The sequence below is a fragment of the Melospiza melodia genome, chromosome 8 (genome assembly GCF_035770615.1).
Source record: "Melospiza melodia melodia isolate bMelMel2 chromosome 8, bMelMel2.pri, whole genome shotgun sequence".
In the NCBI taxonomy this organism is placed as follows: Eukaryota; Metazoa; Chordata; class Aves; order Passeriformes; family Passerellidae; genus Melospiza; species Melospiza melodia.
Window position 1 is genome coordinate 25,313,096 of NC_086201.1, and position 23,420 is coordinate 25,336,515.

Consider the following 23,420-nt stretch of genomic DNA (forward strand, 5'->3'; position numbering starts at 1 on the left):
CACGGGCGGGGCGGGGCGCGGTGCGCGGGGCGGTGCGCGGGGCGGTGCGCGGGCGGGCGGGGGGGCGCGGGGGGCGGCGCCGGCGCTCGGCGCTGACAGCCACATGCCGCCCTGCCTGAAAAGGCTGCGAGGCGCCGGCGGGGAGGGAGAGGAGGCGCAGACGGCGCCCCAGCCCGCACCACCGCCGCCGCGCCCCGGGGGATGCCGAGGCGCCGGCCCCGCGGGTCGCCCTAAGGGAGAGGCGCTCCGCCGGCACCGCCCGCCCCGCAGCCCCGGTGCGGGGAACGCCGCCGCCCCTCGCTGAGCCCCGCCGGAGCTGGTCGCGAGTGGGGCGCCCACACGGGGCGCGGCGCGCCCGGGGTAGGGAGGCGAAGCCCGGCCCCGCAGCCTCGGGTCTTGCGTTGTGGGTTTCGGGTTTTTTTATAATTTGTTCCGGAGGATGGATACGTTTCTTCTCGCCTGGGGATTTCTAGGGCTGTGCTTGCCCGGCTCCGGAGGCACAGCGGAGACAGGTAAGGCGCCCTCAGGAACAGGGGATGTCCCCGTCTGCCCAACTTTCGGGTTCCCGGGCGCGGTCCCCGTCTCACGCATAGATGCTTTGCGTGGGAATAAATTTAGGGAATGCATGAGCGATCGGCCGCGCCACGCAGCTTTCGCAGCACGGGTTTTGGAGGGGCTCATGCGTGTGTCGGGGCGGGGATGGCGCACCCCCGGCAAGGAGCGCAGCGCTTGCAGCCGCGCGGCTCCGAGCGCCCGGCGTGGAGGGGCGAGGGGATGGAGCCGCACTGGAAAGTTGCGTGCTGGCTTTTTGGGGAGCTGCGGGGAAGGGAGGGCAAGCGGTAGGGGCCTGCCACATGTCGAACACCCGCATCCGAATGTCCGCGGCCCCGCGCCGGTTGCAACCTCGGGAAACTTTAGGTGAGAAATTAAAATTGTCTGGCGGGAGCAGGCAGCCGGGGCCGTGCAGAGCTGGGAGCGGACGAAGCGCTGCGGTGGCGGCGGCACCCTCAGGAAAGGCTGCCCGCGGTACGTGCGGGACCTGTACGCACTTCGCAAACGCTGGGCTGTCCCGGGACAAGGCGGGTTCATGTATCGGGACGCGAGTGTCTTTTTCTGCTCCTCGCTGACGGGCTAGGCTGGACTGTCAGGAGGTGCCGGGGTGAAACCCGTCTTTGCGGTGCTTCGGCATGGAGACAGGAGTGGGGCAGGCTGACGCTGGGCCCTAGGCTCCCCGGCCACTGGGTTTGAATCTCGATAGTGGGGGCAACAGGGTCCCTATCTGGAATAGTCTCTGAAGGAAAAGGATCTCCCGTCCAGTGCTCTCTCGGGGCTCCTTCTGTGCTCAGGAGCTGCCTGGCAGAACGGTAGTGCCAAGCCGGCAGCTGCTGCGCTGTGGCTTTGCCTTCCCGTTAGTCGGGGCCTCGGGACATGGCTCAGGGCCCTGAGCTGCGGTCTGACCCGAGCAGCGTTAGATGATGGCAGAGTGCATTCTCCCTTCTCCTGCCCCGGAGCAGTGTGGCCATCCAGCTTCCCCTTGAAAAGGGGAAGTGAGAGAGTCTCTGATCCTGAGAAAATCCCTCTCTTTTGCAGCGCGAAGCACAGACACTGCCGATAAACATTCAGCTGCTGGTTGGCATCACCTCCTTCCTTACGGGTTATAAAGGAAAGGAAAAAAAATATCCCATCTTTTGTTCAAGCAGGAAAGCGAATAGGCACTTGATGGGATGAAGAGAAAGGGCAGTGTCCTGGGAGGCCCTTGCTGAGTGCAAGAGTCTTTTCAGATGAACCCCGTCGCAGAAGCAGTGTCTGATCCCCTGGAGCAGGTTTTGTGCTGTGGCAGATCGGGCTGTACCCTGAGGCTGGCTCCTGAGGGTGCACTGGCCAGTCTGCTTGTGATCCCTGTGGCCGCTGAGCCCGAGTGTGTGCCTGTGTCCATGTGCTCACCTCCTTCTATCCTGGAGTGAGCTCGGCATCAGGACTGTTAGCTAGGAGGAGGTTTGAGCAAACCGTGTCTCTCAGGCCATTCAGGCGCTGTAAGCGGTGTTTATTTGAATGCGGGGTTTTCCCGGCTGAGCAGAGCATCACATGGTGTTGGAACCAGCAAGGAAGTTGTCTCTCTGTGGCCAACACCAGCAGTGGTTTGCCGAGATGATGATGTGTGGCTGCAAGTCCGGTCAAATGACTTTATTGCCAGCACAGTGAGCAAAGGTACGGGGTAATGGGATGCAAACCTCGATCAGGCTACACTCAGCTTCAGTAAATTAGCCAGCCTAGTAAGGGAAACATGCCAGAGGTAGATGGATTTATGTTTCAGCCTGGTGTATCTGAAAGCCTTCCCCCATTATGGAAGTCCCTCTTTAGGTTCCCTAAGGGAGGTTAGTAGAGAGGGGAGACGTTTTTAATAGACAATAATATGATAATCCACATGGAAAAAAACCCTCATGCAATATTTCTACAGTAAGAGATAAACAGTGCAGCTGCCAATTTGTATGTAGCCAAGCGAACCCTGAGATAACCATGGAGGAGAGTGGGTGGGAGACCCGTGAAGATAAATCTGAAGGTTGGATGGCTGTGTGTTTTTCATCTTCCCGTAAAAAGCAATGAAGTAAGAAAGTAACAGATTTGAGTGACCCAAGTACTGAGCCGTTCAGATGATGTTTATGCAGCTCTGAGCAAAGCTCACTCTGAAGCCTTCAAAATAGTTTACTTAAAAGCTATTATTTTTAGTAGTGACTTAGGAGATGTAGCAAGGTGGGGAGAGGGACCAAAACAAATTGCTGCCAAGCAAGCGCACGGCCACACATACAAACATGCACACACACACCCACACAACACTGAGTGTAGTGCCTTATGCCTGTGTGCTGTTAACTCGGCTCATACTGGAAACAAAAGCTTTTTTAGACTAGGAATCAGATTCTTGTCGGAGCATCACTGAAAACCACTGATAGAAGCTCCGTGGGGGGCTCTGATCCTGGTTAGGATGCTGCATTTTGTTTTCCTAGTTTTACTGCTACAGAAAATCATGGTATGTGGTGTCTGGAGTGACAGGCATGCATATTGGTCCCAGAAGGCTCTATGGAGGTGCTTCCCATATCCCTGCCTTGCTCTTTCTGCCCCCCTGTCCCCATCCTCCTTCCCAGTATCTTCTCTGTGTTTGGTACCTTGTGTGTGGCTTTAGAAGGTTAAAAAGAGAAAGCCCCCACTTTGCTGGGCTGGAGCAGGCAGCACTTCCCATCCTGGCAGGCGGGTGGTTGGTTTCCTAGCAGAAACCTCCAGTGCTGCCAGGCACCAGGACATGGTGGCCTTGTACTGCAGATAGCTTGAGAGGAGAAAGCATCCTTCATGGGGTTTAGGAAGCTGTCAGGTTCAGATAAGGCTGGGATCCTATCCTGTGGGACCCCCAGTTGTATTAATAAGGAAAAATTAATTTTTAAGCACTGGGATTGCTGCCAAATTATATGACCTCTGACAGACCAGCTGTGCTAGGAAAATAAATTGTCTACATCTGAGACCCATGATCCTATCTGAAATCAAAATATAAAAAAGTTGTCATTTAGCCACAGTGGTGGGGGCAGATTGCAGCAACCCGAGAGCAAACTGGAAGCTGTTAAACTTGTTCTCCATTGTGTAGTGAAGTCACCACCACCGTGCCCCCATGGAGCCTTGGGAATACAGTTGTCTAATCCGGGAAGTGCGGAGAGCTGATGTGCCTGCACACACCCAAACTGGGGCCGATGGTGTCAGCACAGGGGTGGGGGCAGAAGTGGGGTGTGAACGTTTCCAGCTCCATCCTCACTCTGTAACAGCCCTTTGACACATTTCTAATTATAATACACACACACAGACAAAGAGGTAGCTGGGCTATTTTCGAAATCCCTGTCTACACCCTGGTGGAAACCGCAATACTAGCAACAACATAAATCAGGGCTGTTGCTAACAGTGTTGCACACGGCTTAGCGCTACAGTAGCATGGGTTTAATCACACTCAGAATCAAAGGGTCAGCCTGCTCCCTGCCTGAGCCAAAGCGCAAACTCAGAAGGCCGGATCCTGAGCCAGGCTTGATGCCTGTGCAGTGAAAAGACACAAACTCAGACACGGAGGAGAGGTTTGTCAGCACGAGGTCATCAGGCACGGGGCCAAACACTCGAAATCCCAACTTGGATGTGTAACCCTTTCTATGTGCAAGTGGTGCCCGTGAATCAGGGAGGACAGCTAGAATAATGCTGGGAGGCTGGGCTCCAGCTACAGCCTTGGTGAGGTGACCTCTTCCCAAGCAGTTTGGGAAAAGGGGTATAAGCAACAGGTTGGCATGCAAAATAGCCTGCAGTATAACTTGCAGGGGTGGATAGCTGTAAGGACTTTGTCTGACTGTGTCTTCCCCTGTCTTCATACTTGATGAATCAAAGAAAATGGGCTCCAGAGATAAAGTACTGGGCTCCATGTCTTTGAAACCTACCCTCATTTCTCCCTGTGCACTTGAGACAAAGGCAAGACATCTGCCCAGCTGTTCTGAGGGGTCACCCGGTCGCTGTGAAATGCTGTCTGTGTAAGGCTTGAATGCTTGTCCTTTTCTATGTCCCTTCTAGGAAGATGGTGAAGCCAAAAGGATGTTCTCCTTTTATTCTGCTTATGTTTTATTGAAAGGCTTCTTTGAACCCCCTTTTTTTAAAGGAATGCATGCAGAAAGAGGAAGGAGGAAAACCCCTTCTGTACATAGACACATACACTTATAATCTCCCTGATTCCTCCTCTCTCTTCACAGGCACACAGATCTCTACCTTTCCTCTTACACACAGAGCCACACCAGCCCTGCTGCTGCCACACATGCACACTTCTGCATCCATCCCTTCTCTGTGCCGTCCCTCACAAACCCAGAGGCCCTTGACAACTTTTACCCTCGTGCACACCCCAAGCTCACTGCAGCTTTCCTCCCTTTCTGTTTGACTGCTGAATATGTGCTCAGCAGGTAACAATGTGTTTAAGACGCTCAGCAGAATGTGCAATAACTTTGACAGCATGCTCAAATCCAGCTGCTGCTGAGCCTCACCCACCAGCACCAAAGGCTGAAGCACTGCTGCTCAGCAGCATGTATGGGGGAACCCATGGCAGGGCTCTGTGAGTGTCTCAGGAGGAGCTGCTCCCCTCCTCTCCCATCCATGGGGCTCTTTGCAGCCAAGGCTCTGCATTGTGCTCTGAGGCTCCAGCAGGGCCTCTGGGAGGGAGGGCCAAGCCAGGGGTGTTGTGAGATTGAGAGGCTCTGCCAGCTGCTGTGGGAAAGAGTCAGGGGTAAACTGCCACTGCCTGATGGGGAAAAAAGGATTCAGTTTCAGAATGGACTCTGACAGATGAGTTCAAAAGGTGTGAGGAAGCTGGGAGGGTGTGGGGGAGATGAGAGATGAGATAAGCTTTTTTTTTTTTTTTTTCTTGTTGGAATTTTTGTAATAATAATACTAATTAGTATTTCAGAGGCATTGAACACCTTTCATCAAGCCTGAAGCTCTTCAGAGAGGAATCCTAGGGGAATCTTTTTTCCATGTGTACAACTAGAAACATCTCTTGTCTCCATGGCCCTTGAACGAGTTTGTTATTGACAGCATTAATGGGGGTGGCTCAGCAAATTTTCACCATCATATTTTTTCCTCATGTAGCCTACAGGTAGGGTGGCAGGCTGCCATGAAGGAAGGTTCAAGCTTCTGTTTCCCTGCCTGCAATACTGGGGAGTTTTACTCAGAAACTGCCTTACCTGCAGCTTGAGGGTCTCCTAAAGCTGCCACCTATTCCTGGGAGATGGCAGTGTGTTTCCATGAGATTTCAAGCCCCTGGGAACCTAACAGAGAGGCAGGCATGATTTCTCCAAGTTCAAAATGCAGTTATTTGCCTCCCTTGTATGCGTACACACACACACTGGCATGCTCCCCAGGATGATTACTGGAGCAGCCAGGAGTTGTAATTCCAGACCCACAGATTATATTTGCAGGCAATCTGGGAGAATTGTGTGTACACATCTCTATAGGGAGACTATCGCTATTAAGTTGGTTACCCTGTTGGAATTGCATTTGCCTCTGATATAAGATGAAAAATAATAGTTAGTGAAGGTGGATAAACAGGATATAAAATCTCATCAAAGATATAAGAGAGGGGTTGGACAGGATGGACATTTAAAGGTCAGGGTTGTCACTGGCTGAAGTGGTACAGAGCGATGTCAGCCCCTGGAAGGCAGCTATCCAGAACCCCAGGGGTAGAAATCAACTGAACTCCAGTGATTTCAAAGCAAATTACCTTCATGCAGGATTTGGCCCTCTCATTTTCCATGGTGAAGCTTGAGTAGGTCTCTATTTCAAGGTTTCTATTTAATTATTTTGTGGATTAACATGGGGGAAAGAAGTGCAATTATCAGAAGTCTCCAAATCTTCTTTCTCTTCCTCCCTCCAACATTCCCTTCTTATTTAAAAATAATTTGAAATTATCTCTTTTTTTGCAAAGGCTTGGAGCTAAAATCTTCCATTTGCTGAGCTTTGTAGTGTTCCCCTTTCACTGCTGTCCAGTGCTATAAAATGAATATATTGCATCCCTTCCCAGTTGCCTTAGGAAGCAGTCAAATGGCTGCATTCCTCAACTGATGGATTGGCGCGTTCCTTTCTTGCTTAAGCCCAGACAGTGTTTTATGAGCTTGTCTCATGACAGGCTTGAGACACTTTGAATTGAACACAATCCTAGTCCAAATCACAAAAGCAGTCTTTAAATTCTGCTTTGCTGTGTCTCTACTTTTAAGTGAAATTTTACTTAAACTGGTAACATTTCTTTTTTTAAATTAAATGTTCTGGGGACTCTCCCTGATTGTGTGAAGTCTGAAGATGTGGATGTGGGTAGTGCTCTGGAATGAAATGTGCATGTAAGAGCATTGTGTTGTTTGGGTATGTTTGTCCATTAATTTGTTCAGGAAGCCTTTGAAGCTTTATCTTGCAATCCAAAGCAAACACACTTCTGCTAAAATGATCTATGCTACTGGGGATAAAACATCTAATCTTATTAGCTTCCTCTGCACTTTGTCTCTCTCCTTGGCCAATGGTTAAACTGCATGATTTAAGTCTGAGAGTTCATATGTTGTGTTTCTGCCTCCTGTGAAAGTTGTGCTCTGTGGTTTGGGGTGAGATCCCCTGCCCTGCCACGTTAGCCGTGCCCAGCCAGGGCCAGAGCTCAGGAAAGGAGGCAGGATGAGCGTTAATGGTAATGAGTCCCTGGCAGAAGAGATCTGTTTGTCTCCTCCATACCAGGGTTTGGCAAAGTGCTTGGACACGCATGGACCTTGAAAAACTCGGAAGAGCTGTGTGATGAACAGAATTGAAACATGGGTTTCCTGCACAAGGGCTCGAGCCAAGTTCAGCAGCTCTAAGAGAAGTGGGTCATGTATGCCAGCACCTGTATTTTGCTGTGCTGTCAGGGGGTTGACAGGGCAAATCTCCTCTGCTCAGTGCTGAATCCTGGGACATGGAAATCTTCTGCAGTGGTTGAACGAGAGTGTGAAGTTGGGCTGGAGGGCCTCATGCCAAGAAGAGAAATGACAAGGCTAGGCAGTGCATCTGCCTGCTGTGGAACGCCCACATCTCTCTCCCTTGTTCCTTTGCTGTCCTCAAAGGCTGCTCTTTTCAAGCAGCACAGTCAGTGATGCTGCTGCTGCTTGTAAGGCATCCAGAACACCCTAATTTTTGTGTGCAGCCCTGAAAGCTATCCCAATAGTAAACTGACCTCAGCAGGTCAAAACACATGGTGGTGTTGTGCTGGACACTACAAGCTCTGAGAGGCTGTAGTATGTATGTTTGTTGTGAAACGGGCCTCTCTGGTGATGATTATTTTTGTTACAGACAGAGTTGGCTTTAGTTTCTGTGTGGAAGGTCCAACAATAACAGTGAGCCCTGCTCTCCTGGGGTGAGGGAAATCCAGAGGGGTTTAATCGGCAGGAATTTCAAGTAGGAGAATGCTCTGCTCCTGGCCTACGGTTTCAGCATGTGCCTGATGAGCTGCAGAGCTGAAAAACCCCAAGTGTAGGTGAAGGTTCTTGGAGGCTGGCTGTTATTTTTGGGTCCTCTGAGTGATGATTGCGTGTTGTGGCCTGGGAGAGCCAGGAGGAGATTTCATCAGGCTGGGTGTCTCCAGCAGGTCAGGGCACAGAAAGAGGTGTAGTTCCCCTGTTGGGGTGGCCCTGCGTGGAGGAAGTTGCAGGGATAATTTGTGTTATGGTGAGCCTTAATGAAAAGAGGGGTCTGCAGATTTCCCAACCTACCATAGTCTACTCCAACACTGCCAAGGAGTATTGACCTCTCTAACCTCCCTTGAGGAGCCCTGCTGCTCTCCTGTGGCCTTGTTGTTGGCACAGCACTCCACTGGCCCCTCTACTATGTGGACTGGCAGGGGCCCCAGCAGTTTGCTTTGAATGCCTGCATTTTGCTTACTGAGCAACGGGATGTCCTGCACCTGGAAGACTTGGCTTGTACTTCAGAATTTAATTTTAATTTTATTAAGTGAATTCAGGGCTGGCAAAAGCTGCTGAAGCCCATTAGCTATGGAACACATCTTGCTTCCAACGTGTGCAGACTGAGCAGTAGCCATGCCCCTAACCTTTTCTTTTTTTTCTTTTGCATGCATCAGTTTGTAAGAATCTATTTACATAGATGTTTGAGCCTCTACTGTATACAAAGCAAGGCCATATTTTATACAGAAAGACAGTGGTTGGCACGACTGCTGAGTCAAAGCCTATGCCCATCAGTGGGCATGGTGACAGATTTTTTTTGTTCTCATAGCAGGTACCTGCTAGATACCTGTGACTCAAAAAGCCCAACAGAACATTTACATAGATATTAAAGTAATTTTGCCTCTTCAGATAACTCTAAGAAGCCTTGAGTTCCTGGTACGCTATTGCCCACCATGTGGGCAAGGCAGTGCTATACTGAAGTAGCCCCCTTCATTTCTGCAGACTTCTTGGGTAGTAATGAATGAGAGGACAAAATGTTTCTCTGAGAGACATAGATAAGCTGTCCTGCAGGTGGGCAGGCTTTCACTGCTCCAGGAAGATGGTGACATTTTCCTGCTGAAATCTGAACACCTGAGGGATGTGGCTGGTGCTCGTTTACTTGGGAGGTTCACGTGCTTGCCCTGTTTTGCTGGAGAGGTCTCAGCTGCAGAGAGCTGGGCTCCAGCCCCTCTCACTCAGGCTGTCCTCACTGGCACCAACAGTCTAATTTGGGCACTAAGATGACCTGAAGTTAGGATCAAGACTAGGATTTTCTTTAGCTCAGTCCCACTGAACTGCGATGTTGCAGGGCAAAGGAGAAGTTTCAAGGTCAGAGTAGAACTGTGTTTCCGCTCCTGAGTTCATTAGTTGGGGAAGAGCTGACATCCCTGTTCACATGACAGTTCCCCTCCAAGGGGTTGAGCTGCGAGGGCTCACAGGGTGCTCACGGTATCTGGCACGAGTAAGGGGCTAGCAGCTTCTGAGTGGTGGGTGATGTTGGTGGTATCAGCCTAGCGGGTAGCATGTGTGTGAAAGCTGGAGAGACGGGAGGGAATCACGAGGTGTGGAAGGATTGACTGTGTTTTCATTGTTTGGAGACTTTGCCCTTTCCAAGAAAAATAATCTGCAGCTTGAATATTTTTCTTTGCTGGAGGGGGTGGACATGTGTGCAAACGAGGTGTGAATTTTTATGAGAAGGTGTGAAAGTGCGTACATGAGCGAAGTGTGAATTACACGTCTATTTGTACATTGATGTCAACAAGTCCATGAATTTCTTCTTTCCACGTGAATGTCTCTTTCTCTCCCTCCCTCCAAACCCACATAAACACATGTGTGGGCAAATATGCCTTCCTGAGAGAAGATATTTGTGCAAGAATGTAGGTTTGTAAATGTTTGTGTGTTGAGCAATCTCTCCTGTGGAACAAAACCAGATGTTTTTTGGTATTCTCAGCTCTTCATGGCAGTGCTGCATTTTTTCCCCTCGTATTTTTCAGGATACTTACAGGATTATTTTAAGAAAAAGGGAAGGCTGCAGATCTGCCTTTGGGTGTGTGCGAAGAAAGTTATTTTGAAGAATGAATGTGTTAGAGGGCATGAAAAACATGGGGGAAACGGAGTGCTTTTTCACGGCAAAGGAAGCCTCGCTGGCCCATGAAGGGCCCTCCTGTTGCCCGTGTTTTTGCACAGGACACGTGCATTTTCTGTAGGCAGCGTGCAGCCAGCAGGTTGTTTATTCAAAGTGCTTTTTTTTCCAGGAAGCATTTTTGCTAAGGGTCCTGCCTGACTCCTGCTGCTTGCCTTGGCGCTGGCAAGAGGGCAGTTTGAGCAGGCTGGGATGTCCCTACCGAGAGCTGGTAGACTTGTGACAGCCTGGCAGGGGGACACCCCTGGGACCTGGCAAACCCTGTGGCAGAGGAACAGAGCCAGACCCACAGCAAGGGGCTGAGGCCACACAATCTACACTGCTTTGCTTCTCCTGGGTGGGCCTGGGGCTTTGCAGTGAGTGCTACTGTGGAGGGAGAGGAACATCCCTCAGGACCATGGCAGTGGGGAACACCGTGGAACACACCCTTCGCTCATGGAGCTGCTGGGATGTGTGGTTACCCTCCTATATCAAGGGTGATCCTTCTCTGTGCCTTGGCTCCCTTGGGGGTGTGGGTTGTGCTGCAGCCTCCATCTCAGGGTGTGCAAATGTGGTTCTTGGGAAAACCCAGTTGCACCCTCCTGCATGTCCAGGGTCCTCTGGGGCTGTGGGGCTAACCTGACAGTGGGAACATCCCACAAGGGTTTGTACCCCACATTGTACCCCACTGCTTATTGTCAGGGAGGAGAACTTTCCACAATGTGGGACATGGGCAATCCCATATGCCTGCCAGCCTGCCCTATGGAGGGACTTGGGGCTTTGTTGGGTTTTGCCAATTTTGGTGGGGTTTGTGTGTTTTTCCGGGTATGAAGAGGCAATATTATCTTCTGGGGGCAGCTGTTGCAGCTTGTGGGCCTGGGTGCAGATACAAGGGGGTGGCAGGGGAGTGGGGAAAGCAGGACACACAATGGGGGCCCATGGAGAAAGGGACTTTGGGATTTGTAGTGCATTATCAAGTGACCCCGTGATGCAGATTGTCCTCCCAGCAAGTTGTGCTATAATAAATTTGATTTGCAGCATTCATGAGATTAAATGTTTTTTTGATTACAAAATCACCCTCTAGGGCCTGTTCTAGCCCAAAGCTGAGAGAGCTTCCTCTGCTTACCACGCAGCCATTGCCAGCCATTTGTGGGCTAGTCCCACAAAACCACCACTGCTGATTATCTGTGTCTGCAGCTCCAGTGCATGGGTTAGCTTGCAAGTCTGCTGAGACGTGTTTGCTGGGGCAGGCAGATTGGGTGGGAGACACAGCAAAGGGAGAGGGGCTTTCATGGGGTTGCAGGCTGGGGCCAGGAAGGACAGGAACTGTCCTTAGCTCTGCCACACAGTGTGGCTGGGTCTGGGCTCACCAGCATCCCCGACATGCCTCAGTTTCCTTCCCTGGAAACAGCACAGCTTTCTGCCCTCCTGCAGCTGGATTGAATTTGTAGTGTCTAAATTCTGGTGTCTCTTGAGGCAGCTGTGGGAGACTGACACAGAACAGCTTGCAAAGGAGGCAAAAGAAGGGATAAAATGAGGCAGCTACAGATGATCTGATATCAATCTGTCTCTTACTTTATGGCTCTGTAATTGCCTTGGCAAGAGCATTCATTTCTCTTTTCTGGTCTGTGTGAAATGCGGTATGTAAGTGTGGCAGGAGGTGGAGGGAAAAGGAGTGTGTTTGTTCTGCAGAATAATTCTCCTTGCCCAGAGATTAATATCATTATTAGAGTACCAAAAGGATGTCAATGGCCTGGAGAATGGTCTTTATCAGACCACTCCTATCAGTGGCCCCGGGAGGCCTGCTGTGCACACCTGATGCCCAGAACATCTCTCAGTGCCTTGTTCTCTTCTGTGTCTCTGCAGCTCAGCCATGTGGGGGCCGCCTGAACTCCAAGGATGCCGGGTACATCACCTCTCCAGGGTACCCCAATGACTACCCCTCCCACCAGAACTGTGAATGGGTCATCTACACCCCTGAAGCCAACCAGAAGATTATCCTCAACTTCAACCCTCACTTTGAAATTGAAAAACACGACTGCAAGTAAGAGCCTTCCTCTACCTCTCTAGTACATAGTTACCTCCTCTTCCTGCTTTTGCCTAGTCTTGGGTATGGGTCTTGTACTTCTGCTTGAAATCAAGCATCACTCTGAGCCCCCACAGTGCTGCATCTCTTTGCCTTTCCAGAGCAAGGGTTGCCTGTGAGGTTGTAAGATGCTGCTTTGGACACATAGGATGAGCCTACTCTGCAATAAACCTGTAGTTCTTAACTTGGCCTGATACCACCTGAAAGTAAGGTCCAACTGGTTAAAAGGTTAAAAGGCCACTGTTTTTTCTGTATTGAAATAGCCTCACTCCTCTTTTAAACCATACTGGGAGAGCAGAGCAATTTCCTGCTGTGTAACTAGGCAGAGGTATGGCAGAGTGCCATCTGGAGACCCAGATTTAGGCCATGCGAGGCTGGAGGCATGGTGGTCTGAGCTGTTTGGGCTGCATCTGACTTCCCATAGTGCTTTTTCTGCTATGTTTGGTAAACTGGGGAGATGAGGTTTTTTTTACCTTTTATTTCCTTTTTCTTCTAAGAAAGGACCCAGAAACTAGATGTCTGGGAAAAACAATTAACAACTAGTAAAGAATAATTAAAGGCATCAAAGGGTGCCATAAAAGGCTGAGTTAATAACATGGTCTCAGCAGACACTGAAACCTGTGGGTTTCATCTGGAATCCACAGCCAGCTACAGGGATGCCTGAGTGTGAAGGAGCTTGGGGTCTCCTAAAACAGGCCTGACATAGCAGTCCTGCTCAATACACTGGTCCTGTTGATTAAAAGGGGGTTGCATATGGAGAGGGAAATTCTGTTTGTAAAAAAGGACAAAGGAACAGGGGAAGCATTTATGGGGCTGCAGAATCAGTCCTGCAGAGAACAAAGAATTCAGCATGGGTTTGATGATGTACTGAAGGTTATGAAGTGCAGAGCTGGATCCTCAGCTATCATAAATCAGCATAGCTCCTCTAACTCTAATGAAGGTGTGCTGATTGATGTCATTGGGGATCTTGTCACCCCCTACAGATAAAGTCTGGGCTAATAAGGCTTTGAATACCATGAACTCTCCCTGAAGTCACTGTGTGTGCAAGGTGTGTAGTGCTTTGCAGGATCAGGCCTGTATATAAAGAAGGAAGAAGGTACAGAAAGGCTTAAAGTGGGCATAGATGAACACAACAAGGCCTTGCAGTGGAGGTGAGAATGACAGATGCTATCAGATTTTATTGCTGCTTGCATAGGCTGAACTGCACAGCCTCCTCATAGCTAATGCAGTTGCCCCAAATTCACAGTGATAAAAGCTGTATAGGCCCATATCTGCCGTCTGAAGAGTGTGCCATATGCAACAGGACAGTGTTGCATGCAGGGCAGGGATCAAACTGGGCCAGAGGGACTCCAGCTTCTGCCTCTTCAAGGCTTCAGGCAAGCAAAAACAGGTTGGTCAGAGAGCTGGAAATCCCCATGGGCACCAGGCTTTTCCTCCACCTGTAGGAACGTGCCAGTTTTAGCTCTGATCATCTTGTGCAACTTTTGCCATGCTTTGCTGCCTGTGAGGGAGCATTGTCTGGTCCCAAGCTGCAGGTGGTGTGTTCAGTAGTGTGCTCAGGACTGCTCAGTTTTGGAGGTGTTGGTTATGCCTTTGCTGCTTTTTGCTTTACTGTGGCAGTCTTCTGAGTGGCTGCTGTGTGGTCTCACTATTTCCCTTTTTGCGTGTATGTGCACAAGGAAGCTTTTCTTAAAGGGAAATAGGATTTATCCACTTGCACTTGAGCTTCTGCTGGCCACAGCTGTGAGCTGACAGCCAAGCTGATTTAGGGTGCCTGCTCTCTCAAGCCAGCACTGAAGAGGAGTGGGTTTGAAAGAGCTTCATGGACAGTGCTTGATGGGAAGCATAACAGAACAATGAAAACAGTGCATGATAAACATGGCCTGAAAGAAATGGATAGGAGTGAGATTATTTGAAGTGACCAACCAGGAAGAGGCAAATATGGACACTGTGTAAAGCTTGGGCATTAATACATTACATTAATAATAGGTCACCATCTAGTGATAAATCTCATCTGAGTGTCAGAGGGTTTTTTATTAAGAAGCAAGGACCTGATTGCAGCTGCAGGTGTGAACCTTAACAGGAACAGGAGATCAGCATCAAAGACACAGTCTCAGGGCAGAGCCCTCCTTTTGACATCTCATCATTAATATAGAGCACATTCACATCAAGGTGCCAGGCAGATGGACTCCATGGAGGCACTCACTCTCTGGGCAGACGAGGTCCCCTGCTCTGGTGTTGCCACCTGGCAGCTATTGGAGCAACAATGGGGCTAGTCTGTGCTTCCAGCTGCCAGAGGTAAACACCATAACCCCTTCCTCTGTTGCCTCTTCTTTCAACATTTCATTTTACCTTATTAGGCTAAAGTTTCTCCCTCATAAAGCATAACATTTACATTCCTAAAACCCATTTGAAAGCCTACAAAAATGTCTCCAAAGTCTCTTTAGTTTTGCTGTGTCCCTTCTGGCCTTCCTTGTATCTGCTCTGGATTTCCCTTTGGGACAGGAGGCACTTCCTCCTGTGTTTTGTACTGTACCTGACACCCTGGGGACCTCTGAGGAAAGGTCAGTGATTTCCCCTCGGCCAGCAGCTGGCTGGAAAGGGCCTGTGAAAGTGGTGCTGCCTGGATGCCAGAGCAAGAGCTGCCTTCAGAGAACAGCTTTGGCAGCCTGGAGGGTGGAAGCATCAGGCAGGGATGGATGCCCAAGGTGGCAGACAGAGGTGGCTGCTCAGTGCTGCCTGTTGCTATTGTTTTCTGGAGGCACACCTGGGCTTTTCTTTTTCAGCTGTGTCCAGCTGCATTAAGTAACTGCACTCTATCACCTGCATCATGAAAGGAGTAATTTGATGTAATTGAAGCCCCAGAACATCTCTCTCTGAGTGCTGTGTCTGTGCTCTGAGGAAGTGTCTTGCTTTAGGAGCATGCTAGGTTAAGAAAATTGGCCTCCTCCTGCTGTTGTGGCTGTTGTGCACCAGCAGGGATCCCTGTGGCAGGGAGGGTGGGCATGCTATGACACGGAGTAGGGGCCAGGGCCATTGTTTGTGCTGTCCTGCAGCTGTGGGGCCACAGCAGTAATGCCAGAGCCAAAAGGGAAGTTTGATGCTCTGATAAAAGATCTGCCGAGCTATTCAGAAACGATCATTCTAGTGCCTGGCTGTTTGTTTCCCTCTGTGCTGCGAGTGCAGCTGGAGCTCAGGTACTGCACCCCACATCACTGGCATCTGTTCAATGAACAAGGAAGTGGCATCCAGTGGAAAAGAGCAGGCTGCTGCTGTGGTGAAATGTTTCCGCTTCTGTGTGATATGGGGGTTGCTGGGGACTCTCGTGCATGCTGGAGTTTATTTGGGATCCCAGGAGTGACCTGAACCATTTGCAATAGATGGGCAACAGGGACAGCTTTATCAGTCATGTAGCTAAGCTGTCCACTCCTTAATTGCCATTCTGCTGTTCTGTCTGCTCTGCTTGCTTGGAAAATCCAAGTCCAAAACCTCAGCTATGCATGAGTCATTGTGTTTATGACCAACCACCTTTTCTGTTCGTGCCACCCTCCCACTGCTGGTCTTCTCCTTGGAGCACCAAAAGCTCCCTCCTGTGTTTGGCTATTTTCTCTGCCACCCCCAGCCACACTCAGCTGACCCTACCAGAGAGTTGGGCTGGGCCATGCACACGCAGCAGAAGCTGCAGTGGACGCTCCCTCCAGGCTGCAGTGGACGCTCCCTCCAGGCTGCAGCTTCCTCTGCCAGCACAAGACCTTCCAGCTGAGTCATAACATCTGCTCCAGAGGAACAGTGTTTTAAAAAATCCTAACTGGTAGTCAGACCACGGCCAGTGGATTTTTCTGCGGCCATTTCTAGCGCATGCTGCAACTGGGTAGCAGTCGGTGGATCCCTGCCTGGGAAGGAGTTAGGGGACGGCAGCCGCGGCTCGCAGCCCCCTCTGGTGGCACATGCCAAACGCTGGCTAAAGTTCTGGAGACGGGCTGGGACTCCCAAATGGGCCGGAGATGGCAAACTGGAAATTGAACTGCAGTCAGGCTCTTCCTCCTGACTTTGGGTCCCACTGTCAAGCCCAGAAAGTTTCAAGAAACAGGAATTGAGGCCACTATCATGAGGAAATTTATGCAGTGGTCACTGTGACTCCCTAAGTGCCCTAATGGTGCCAAGAGAGTTGAATCATCCTGATGTGTGCAGGGTACAGGGCAGGCATGGCAGGAGGAGACACGTCTGCTCCCAGCTTGAAGGCCAGAGTGAGCCAAGGTTTGGCTGGGGAGACAGCACCGTTCCTAGCACCCATGTCACAGAGCGCCACTGGCCAGGGGACACCGGCAGCAACATGCCGCAGCACAAAGGGCATGTTGGGCTGACACATGCAGCTTGGACAGCCACTGAAGGCCTCTTATGGCAGCATGGCCATCTCCTGAGCAGCCAAAAAGCTGGGCACTGGAACAAAACAGCTCTGCATTCTTCCTAGAGAGCCACAGAGCCACTGGCTCAAATTCCTTTGAGCTGATGTGGCAGGCAGAGCTGCATCCAGAGCCAGTAGCCACAGCCAGGCAGGCAGCTGGGGCTGCCGCTTTCAGCCTGCCTCTCTTGCCATCTCCTTCAAACAAGAGTGTAATGTTGGGAGAAGCCATCCTTCCATCATTGAGGGTTAAGAGTAGACAAGGCAGCAATCATGAACAGCTAATTAGTAAATGCTTTGAAAAGTATGCATAAGTAGCTTATTAGCAAACATTTTAGAAACAATGCAGTTCATCTAGTGATTAGCAAAATGCTTAGAAAAGAGAAGTACATTTGGAGCACTAGAGAATGCCAGGGGTTGGAGGGGTTCTTTGCTGGGATGCAAGGGGAAGTGACTGCATCTCCTGAAGTACTGGGGGAGTTGAGCTTTAACTTTGCAGTGAGGGGAAGTCAAAGATGAGATGTTAAGGAAGGCATTTGCTTGCTCATACATCTGTGGCATGGGTAGCCAGAAGCAACATTTCTAACGTACAGGAAATTATTCAGTCTGGGTAACATGACACTGCAGCTCAACTTGTCTTCAAATGGGCTTCTACTGTTTTTTAACTCCATCCAGCATCCGCTGTATGGTTCATAATTCCCATCAAGCCCGGGTCATTTTCCAGAATGGAACATCAGTGAATGGGTTAGCTGTGATGATGAGACCAACCACGTGAGTTAACAGCTCAAGGCTGTTCACATCCCTCTTCTCTGCTTCCCATCTCTGCTTTCTCTGTGGCTGTGCTCCTCTGTGCCCCAGAGCCTTTTCCTGGAGGGACAGGCCTGGTCCAGGCTCTGCAGAAAGTGGTGACCCCAAATACACTCTCATGGGGTCTCCTATGACCCACCAGCTCACTAACATCCGGCGCATAGGAGTCAAATCTTGTTTTGCACCTTGCTTCCTGTTGGCATGATGACAAATTGAGGGCCAGCTGGTGACACTGGGAACAATAGGATTAGAGACAGAGACCTCTCCCCCTCCTTCCTGCTGTTGAGGAGGAACTGGTAGTCGTGGTGGTGTACTCGCTTCTTAGTCAGCCTCTCTGTCCAGCCAGGGAAGGAACAGGACCTCACAGCATCTGGAGAGGGAGCCAGCACAGGGCTGGCTGTGGTGACTCCTGAGTGGGTTCAGAATTCAGCTAAAAGTGTCAGAAACATGTGCCTTTTTTGAGCAAGCTCCAGCTCTGAATCCTTTGCATCTTTGCAGACCCTGCTCAGCGCAGAGGCAGTAGGATAGGAGCAGGGCAATCCCACTGGAATGCCTGATAACCACAGTGTTGAAGTGCTCCTGCTGTTTCAGCAGAGCCTGAGGCCTTTGACTATCTTTGCAACAGTGCTCCAGCCCACAAGGCGACACCAGGTGACACCCTTCACAGAGGCTCATCCCAAACAGGTCTCAGAAGCCTAAATAAATGTCTGTGGCACTGTGAGTCTTGGTCACTTTTTTTGTGTGGTACAGAGGGCTTAGCAATGCTCTTCTACATCATGGGTTTGTTGTCTGGATGCAGGAGTTTGAAGGTTTAGTGAATGTAAGGGGAGTTCTAGACTGATATTTTTGTTAAGGACTAGATGCAAAGCTCTGTAAAGGAAACGTGAGATTTTACCTTGATTTACATAGGAGCTAGTTTAGCCTTTTAGTGAGCAACTGTTTGATTTAGCTACTTGCAGCCTTTTTAATGGATATAATCCCTGTTGTCAGGCTGTAACAAGGGACTGGCAGACTCCCCAGCAAATATCAGTTCTGAGAGTTGTGAGATTTGGGTTCTTCCCCTTTCCTGCTATTGATTTATTTTTCCTGCCTTGGTGAATCACTTAAAATTCCCTGTGTTATAAAGAAAAGAAGATCTGGGCATCTGCAGGCATAAAACCCAGTCTAGATAGCAGCAGTGCAAAGCACGCTCCCTTCCAAAGGCTGCTGAGCAGCAGCATCACACAGGAGTAGGTCAGAGTGCAGCAGAAGACGACCAGTTTTATTCTCAGTCTTTTCTGGCTGGGTGTGAATTCTGCAATTAAATATGAATGCAAAATAAAAAGAACAGACTGCAAAGAGCAGACTGAAAAACACAAGAAATTTGTGGTTGCTTTTGGCCACAACTCAGCATAGAACATATTTGAAGGAATTGGGGGAGGTTAGGTTCTAGTCTGAGGCAAGTTCTCAGTTTCCTTTAAATCAAGCAGCTGCACACCACCACTGAATGGCATGGTAATAATATGTTGCAAACCACAGTCTGGTGATCCTGGAATTCCTTATAAGTTAATAGCAGTCATGGTCCACTAATCACAGCTAGGACGTTTTAAGCAACTGTCTTTGATATATTAGTTCAAATACACCATAGAAAGCCTTCCTTATGCTGGCTTAGTGAGTAGATCAGTAGGTCATTAGAAAGAGTGAACCTAGGGATTTTCTGTTGATTTCTCACCCCACCCCACTGCTAATCCCAAGGAATTCTTGAGATCTACATGAAGCCTTAGTGAGCAACCACAGTACAGTGGTATGGTGCAGTTTTAAAGTAACACTGGGTCAGACATGGAGATATTATTGTTTAATGAATTCCTAGAAGCAGAGCATGAAGCAGTGGGGTCTGACAGCAGAAATCCTCTGCCAAAGACTTCATTCTGTTACAAATGGCAGGGAAACTAGCAAGGTGGCTACTCGTGTTATGTGACTGCCCCCACCTTCTTGCAGCAGTACAGAAGACACTGTGTGAGGAATCTTTTGAGGCAGAGTTGTGCTTTCCTGAGACAGGCAGTACTCATCCACTGGTGATGGGAGAGCGCCTGTTCTCAGCCCCGTTCCTGCTGAGGCCATGCTGCATGCAGGGTGTTTGCATGGGAAGTGCTCCACGTGTTAGAAACCTCCAGGGAAACCTCAGAGCTGGGATTGTTGATGGATGTCCAACAAGGAGAAGTGCCCCCCCCCCCCCCCCGCCCTCCACCAGCAGCACGAGAGTTTGAGGCATGTGCTCAGCTTCCTTCCTCTTCTGTGAGTGTTGTGTGAGGTTTCATTTACATTGTTATTTTGCACTGAGAAGGAAGATGTAATGACAGCCTCTTTGGTAATACCAATATTTGGCTGTTAATCGTGGGTGGGAATACAGTCTGGGATCTCCATCACCAGAGGGGACTGACTCACCATTGATCTAAGCTCACTGCATCTTGTTGTAGTTTTTTTTGACCCATTTGATTTCTTAGGTTTTCTTTTGTGAAAACCCTCTGATTTTTCTGCCATTCCAGAGCAAAACATCTCTCTGTCTTTAAATATGGCAGATGGGGATTTCTTCAGATGTCCAACAACTCAATTGAAGGAGACCTCAGGAGACCTCTCCCCTTCCCTGTCCCCCTTCTCAGCCTGTCTTTTCATCTGCAATCTGGAGATGTAAGGGCTATAGTAATAGAGTGTCAGAGGAAGTAATTGATTCATCACACGCCAAGAGAGGAGTCTGTTGCCTTCAGTGTCAATGGAGCTGAACCAGAGCCTGGAAGGGTGAGGGAGGCTTGTAAACACTCCATGGCTGAGCTGGCAGGACAAAGCAGACACACTGCCACGGCTGAACAGGAGGGTGACACAAGGGTTGCTTGAAAGAAAATCTTTCTGAACAAAGCAGTGTCAGGGTCCTTGTTCGTGGGAGAAACAGGGACAGCCCCATCCCCCTGCTCCCAGAGCACCTTAATGAGAAAAGGTACCTACCAGCCTCATGCAGCATCCCATTCCCTCATCTCTGTCTCCCTCTTCTATCTTGATGTGGCTGCCTCTCTGACCTGCTGTCCTGGGCTGGGCTGAGCTCACCTCAGGGGTACCAACCAGCCCCTGCCAGCAGCTAATTCCTCCCACATCCCCAGATAGTCACTGCTGTCAAAGAGAGCCATGTGGGAGGCCACTGCTGCTGCCAGTGCACAGCAAGGTGTGGCACGTGTGTGGCATGGCACTCGCCCTCATTCAGGCATTGATGTGCTCAGACTTGGCACTGTTTGGTTCAGATGGCTATTGAGCTGCAATGCCCATATTGTGAGGAGAGAAGGGAGTAGGAGATGCTGTGCTGTGCAGTAAGCAAGGAGGGATCAAGCAGGATTGGTGCACTGTTTGCCTCAGAAACAGCTCTTACTACAAGCTGGCACAGCCAAATTGTGGGAATGCCCAAATAGTGGAGGCTGCAGGCCAGTCTTGGCAGCAAAGCTTTACTCACTTGTGCAGCAGCTAAGGCGGGATCTGGGCTGTGAACAGGCTGTGTCTGAGAAAATGCAGGGTCAGAAAGTCATGCTATGGTGGGGCCGTCCCAGGGTGACCATCCATCATTAATGAGGGATGTAGACAGCCAGGAGGGTGAGGGTGGGCTGGTCAGGGCTCTGTTCTTACAACCTCCTTTATACAATTGGTGCTTAACGAGGTGTTTATTTCACTTTTGTTCTGAAAAAAAGCCAGTGCAAATGAGTGATAGTGGAAAGTCCAGCTACCAAGTTCTGATCCTCATCTGATCCCAGTTTTTACTCTTTCCTTTTGCTTTTCACTGCATGTTGTGTCTAAGGCCATGATGACACTGCACCAGCAAGGTGTGGTGGGGCATCACTCCCTCCTCTGGGACTAGGGCTGGCACAGCAGGCCACGTGAGTGTTCCCTAATCCTCATCAGCGCCCTAGACCTTGGACAGCCTGACCTCATTGGACAGTCCCCACCTATTGCTCGGGCTGTCAGGCACTGGATCCCATCAGAAAAGGGAAATCTGTACCCCCACTACCCCCACTGCAAAGAGATCAAAGTGAGCATTTACCCTTGCCTTCTGCCTGCTCTGCTGCTTTTTGGCAGTAAATTTTCCTTTTGTGGTTGTTATCTTTTATTATATTTATTTTTTTCTTTCTGTTAGTGATCAAGTGCCTGTGAGTGGTGACAGTAAAATGACATAGAAACCAAAGTCTAATTTTTTCCACAGATGGATTGTAGCAGAAGGAGAAAAGTGCAAATGCATTTTCTCAAGTGTCCTGCGTTTTGGGGTATGAAAGGGTTGTGAGTTGCTTCAGTTCCCTTAGAGCAGCAACAGAAGGCAGAATGCCATGGAAAGGAGGCTTATTCTGAGCATGCTTTATATATTTTATTCCTGATTTCACCATGATTCTCCCCTCACCAATGAACACCAAAGACATCTTGCAACAAAAGACCCCTGTAGCTAAAAATAGAAAAGTGAGGAATTTATAGAGATGGTTTTGGAGACAGAAATAAAATTAAACAGCCGTGTGTAACTCCTGAACAACAGCCTGCAGAAAACCCCCTAAGTGCACATTAGCACATCTCTTGTCTTATGTAACAGTCGGTTTTCCAGAGATGCCCCAGATGAGAGCAGCTCTCCGCCCCCAGGCGCCTTTCCGCAGCTTGCGGGAGCAGCCTGGCGTGGATGAGCGGCACAGCGCGGGGAGCCTTTGCTCTCCCGTCTCAGGGGAGGGCAGCAGCATGCCAGGAGCTGAAATTCCCTCCTGAATCAGAGCTTGCCTCAGGAGCACTTTGCAGTTAGGGTTTATTCCTCCCTTTGCACGAAGTGTTTTGGCTGCCTTCCCCCCTGGCCCCCCGCATAAGTTAGCAGTAACTGCTGAAAGGCTCTTCCCATCCATAGTGCTTATAGGGGGTGAAAACAACAACCTAAAGGGTAAAAAAATAGAGCCTTTTCATAGTTTCAATTTTTTGTCTTCAAGGCATTTTTGAAGAAGTTTTCCAATTGAATAGGGTTATTTTCCCTCCTTCTCTATTTTTCTTTTTCTCTCCCTCTTTCCTTTTTTAAATTTTTTTTCTTTCCCTTTAACTGGATTTTTTTCATTTCTCAGAAATTCTGGTCAGATTTTTTGAGGAGATAAGAAAATAATCCAAAGCACAGTAGAATGATTACAAACCCCCACAATAATGTGATTACACAAGACGTAATTGGATACAACAAATTCAAAACAAACTTCTGAGAAATCCTAAGCAGTTTTGCCTGTGCCATCACCCCCCACACCAGCCTAGCTCTCTCCCTGCTTGGATTTTTGTCATTTTAGTCACTGAAATCCAGTGAAATCCCTTCAGATTCAGAGCAATTATAGCCCATTTCTCTTTGTTGTTGCCAGAGTCAGTTATTTCCATAAGGGCAAAACAAGGGCAAGCTCTGTGAGCATCTTTTGACTTAGCATAGGCAAAAATGGCCCCAAAAGGTTCAGACAGAGATCAGATTCATCTCTGCATTGCTCAGACACCCAAAGCCCAGGTCTAGTCAGTAAGAGTGATTTAAAGTACTTCTGTTGTCAGTGCAGAAGAACAATTAATCCCAATCCAAGCTGGATGTGAGAAATCTGCTTCCACTGAGAGTAGAGGACTTTTCGTTGGCTAAACCTAGATGTGGTACAGGCTTTTTAGTTCTGTGCATAAATCCGTATCAGAGCCTGTGTCTATGAGGACTGATTCTCTTCTCACACCAGGATAAATTAGGAGTGATTACCCTTAAAATGATGAGTTACACATGTGTAAAACCAGTTCAAGTCAAAGGAGAATCCAATTAATCTGCTGTATTTATAATTAATTACTCTGATTAAGGGCTGGCAGCTAAGATCAAACTCCATTGCTCTTGTTTCATCAGACAACAGAGGCGCTTGCCTCTGCTATCATGGCTGTAAAAAAAATCATTTAGAAGTCCTCAGTAGCTTCTGGAACAATTTAACCTTTGAAGGGCATGTCCTGCAGTTGCTC

General features: G+C 49.3%; 1 protein-coding gene across 4 annotated transcripts in view; it reads left to right on the top strand.

Annotated features, from left to right (window-relative positions):
• The first annotated feature begins 345 nt into the window (after positions 1 to 345).
• NRP2 (neuropilin 2) overlaps positions 346 to 23,420 on the top strand; it is an 88,514-nt gene continuing 65,439 nt past the window's right edge. For 3 of the 4 annotated variants that reach the window (XM_063162320.1, XM_063162321.1, XM_063162323.1), the window contains exons 1-2: positions 347 to 512; positions 11,998 to 12,175. In XM_063162320.1, coding sequence (XP_063018390.1) covers positions 440 to 512; positions 11,998 to 12,175 — 251 coding nt within the window. In that variant the 5' untranslated portion in view covers positions 347 to 439. Of the gene's footprint in view, positions 513 to 11,997; positions 12,176 to 23,420 lie in introns of all 4 variants that reach the window. The other variant, XM_063162319.1, reaches the window with a different exon arrangement.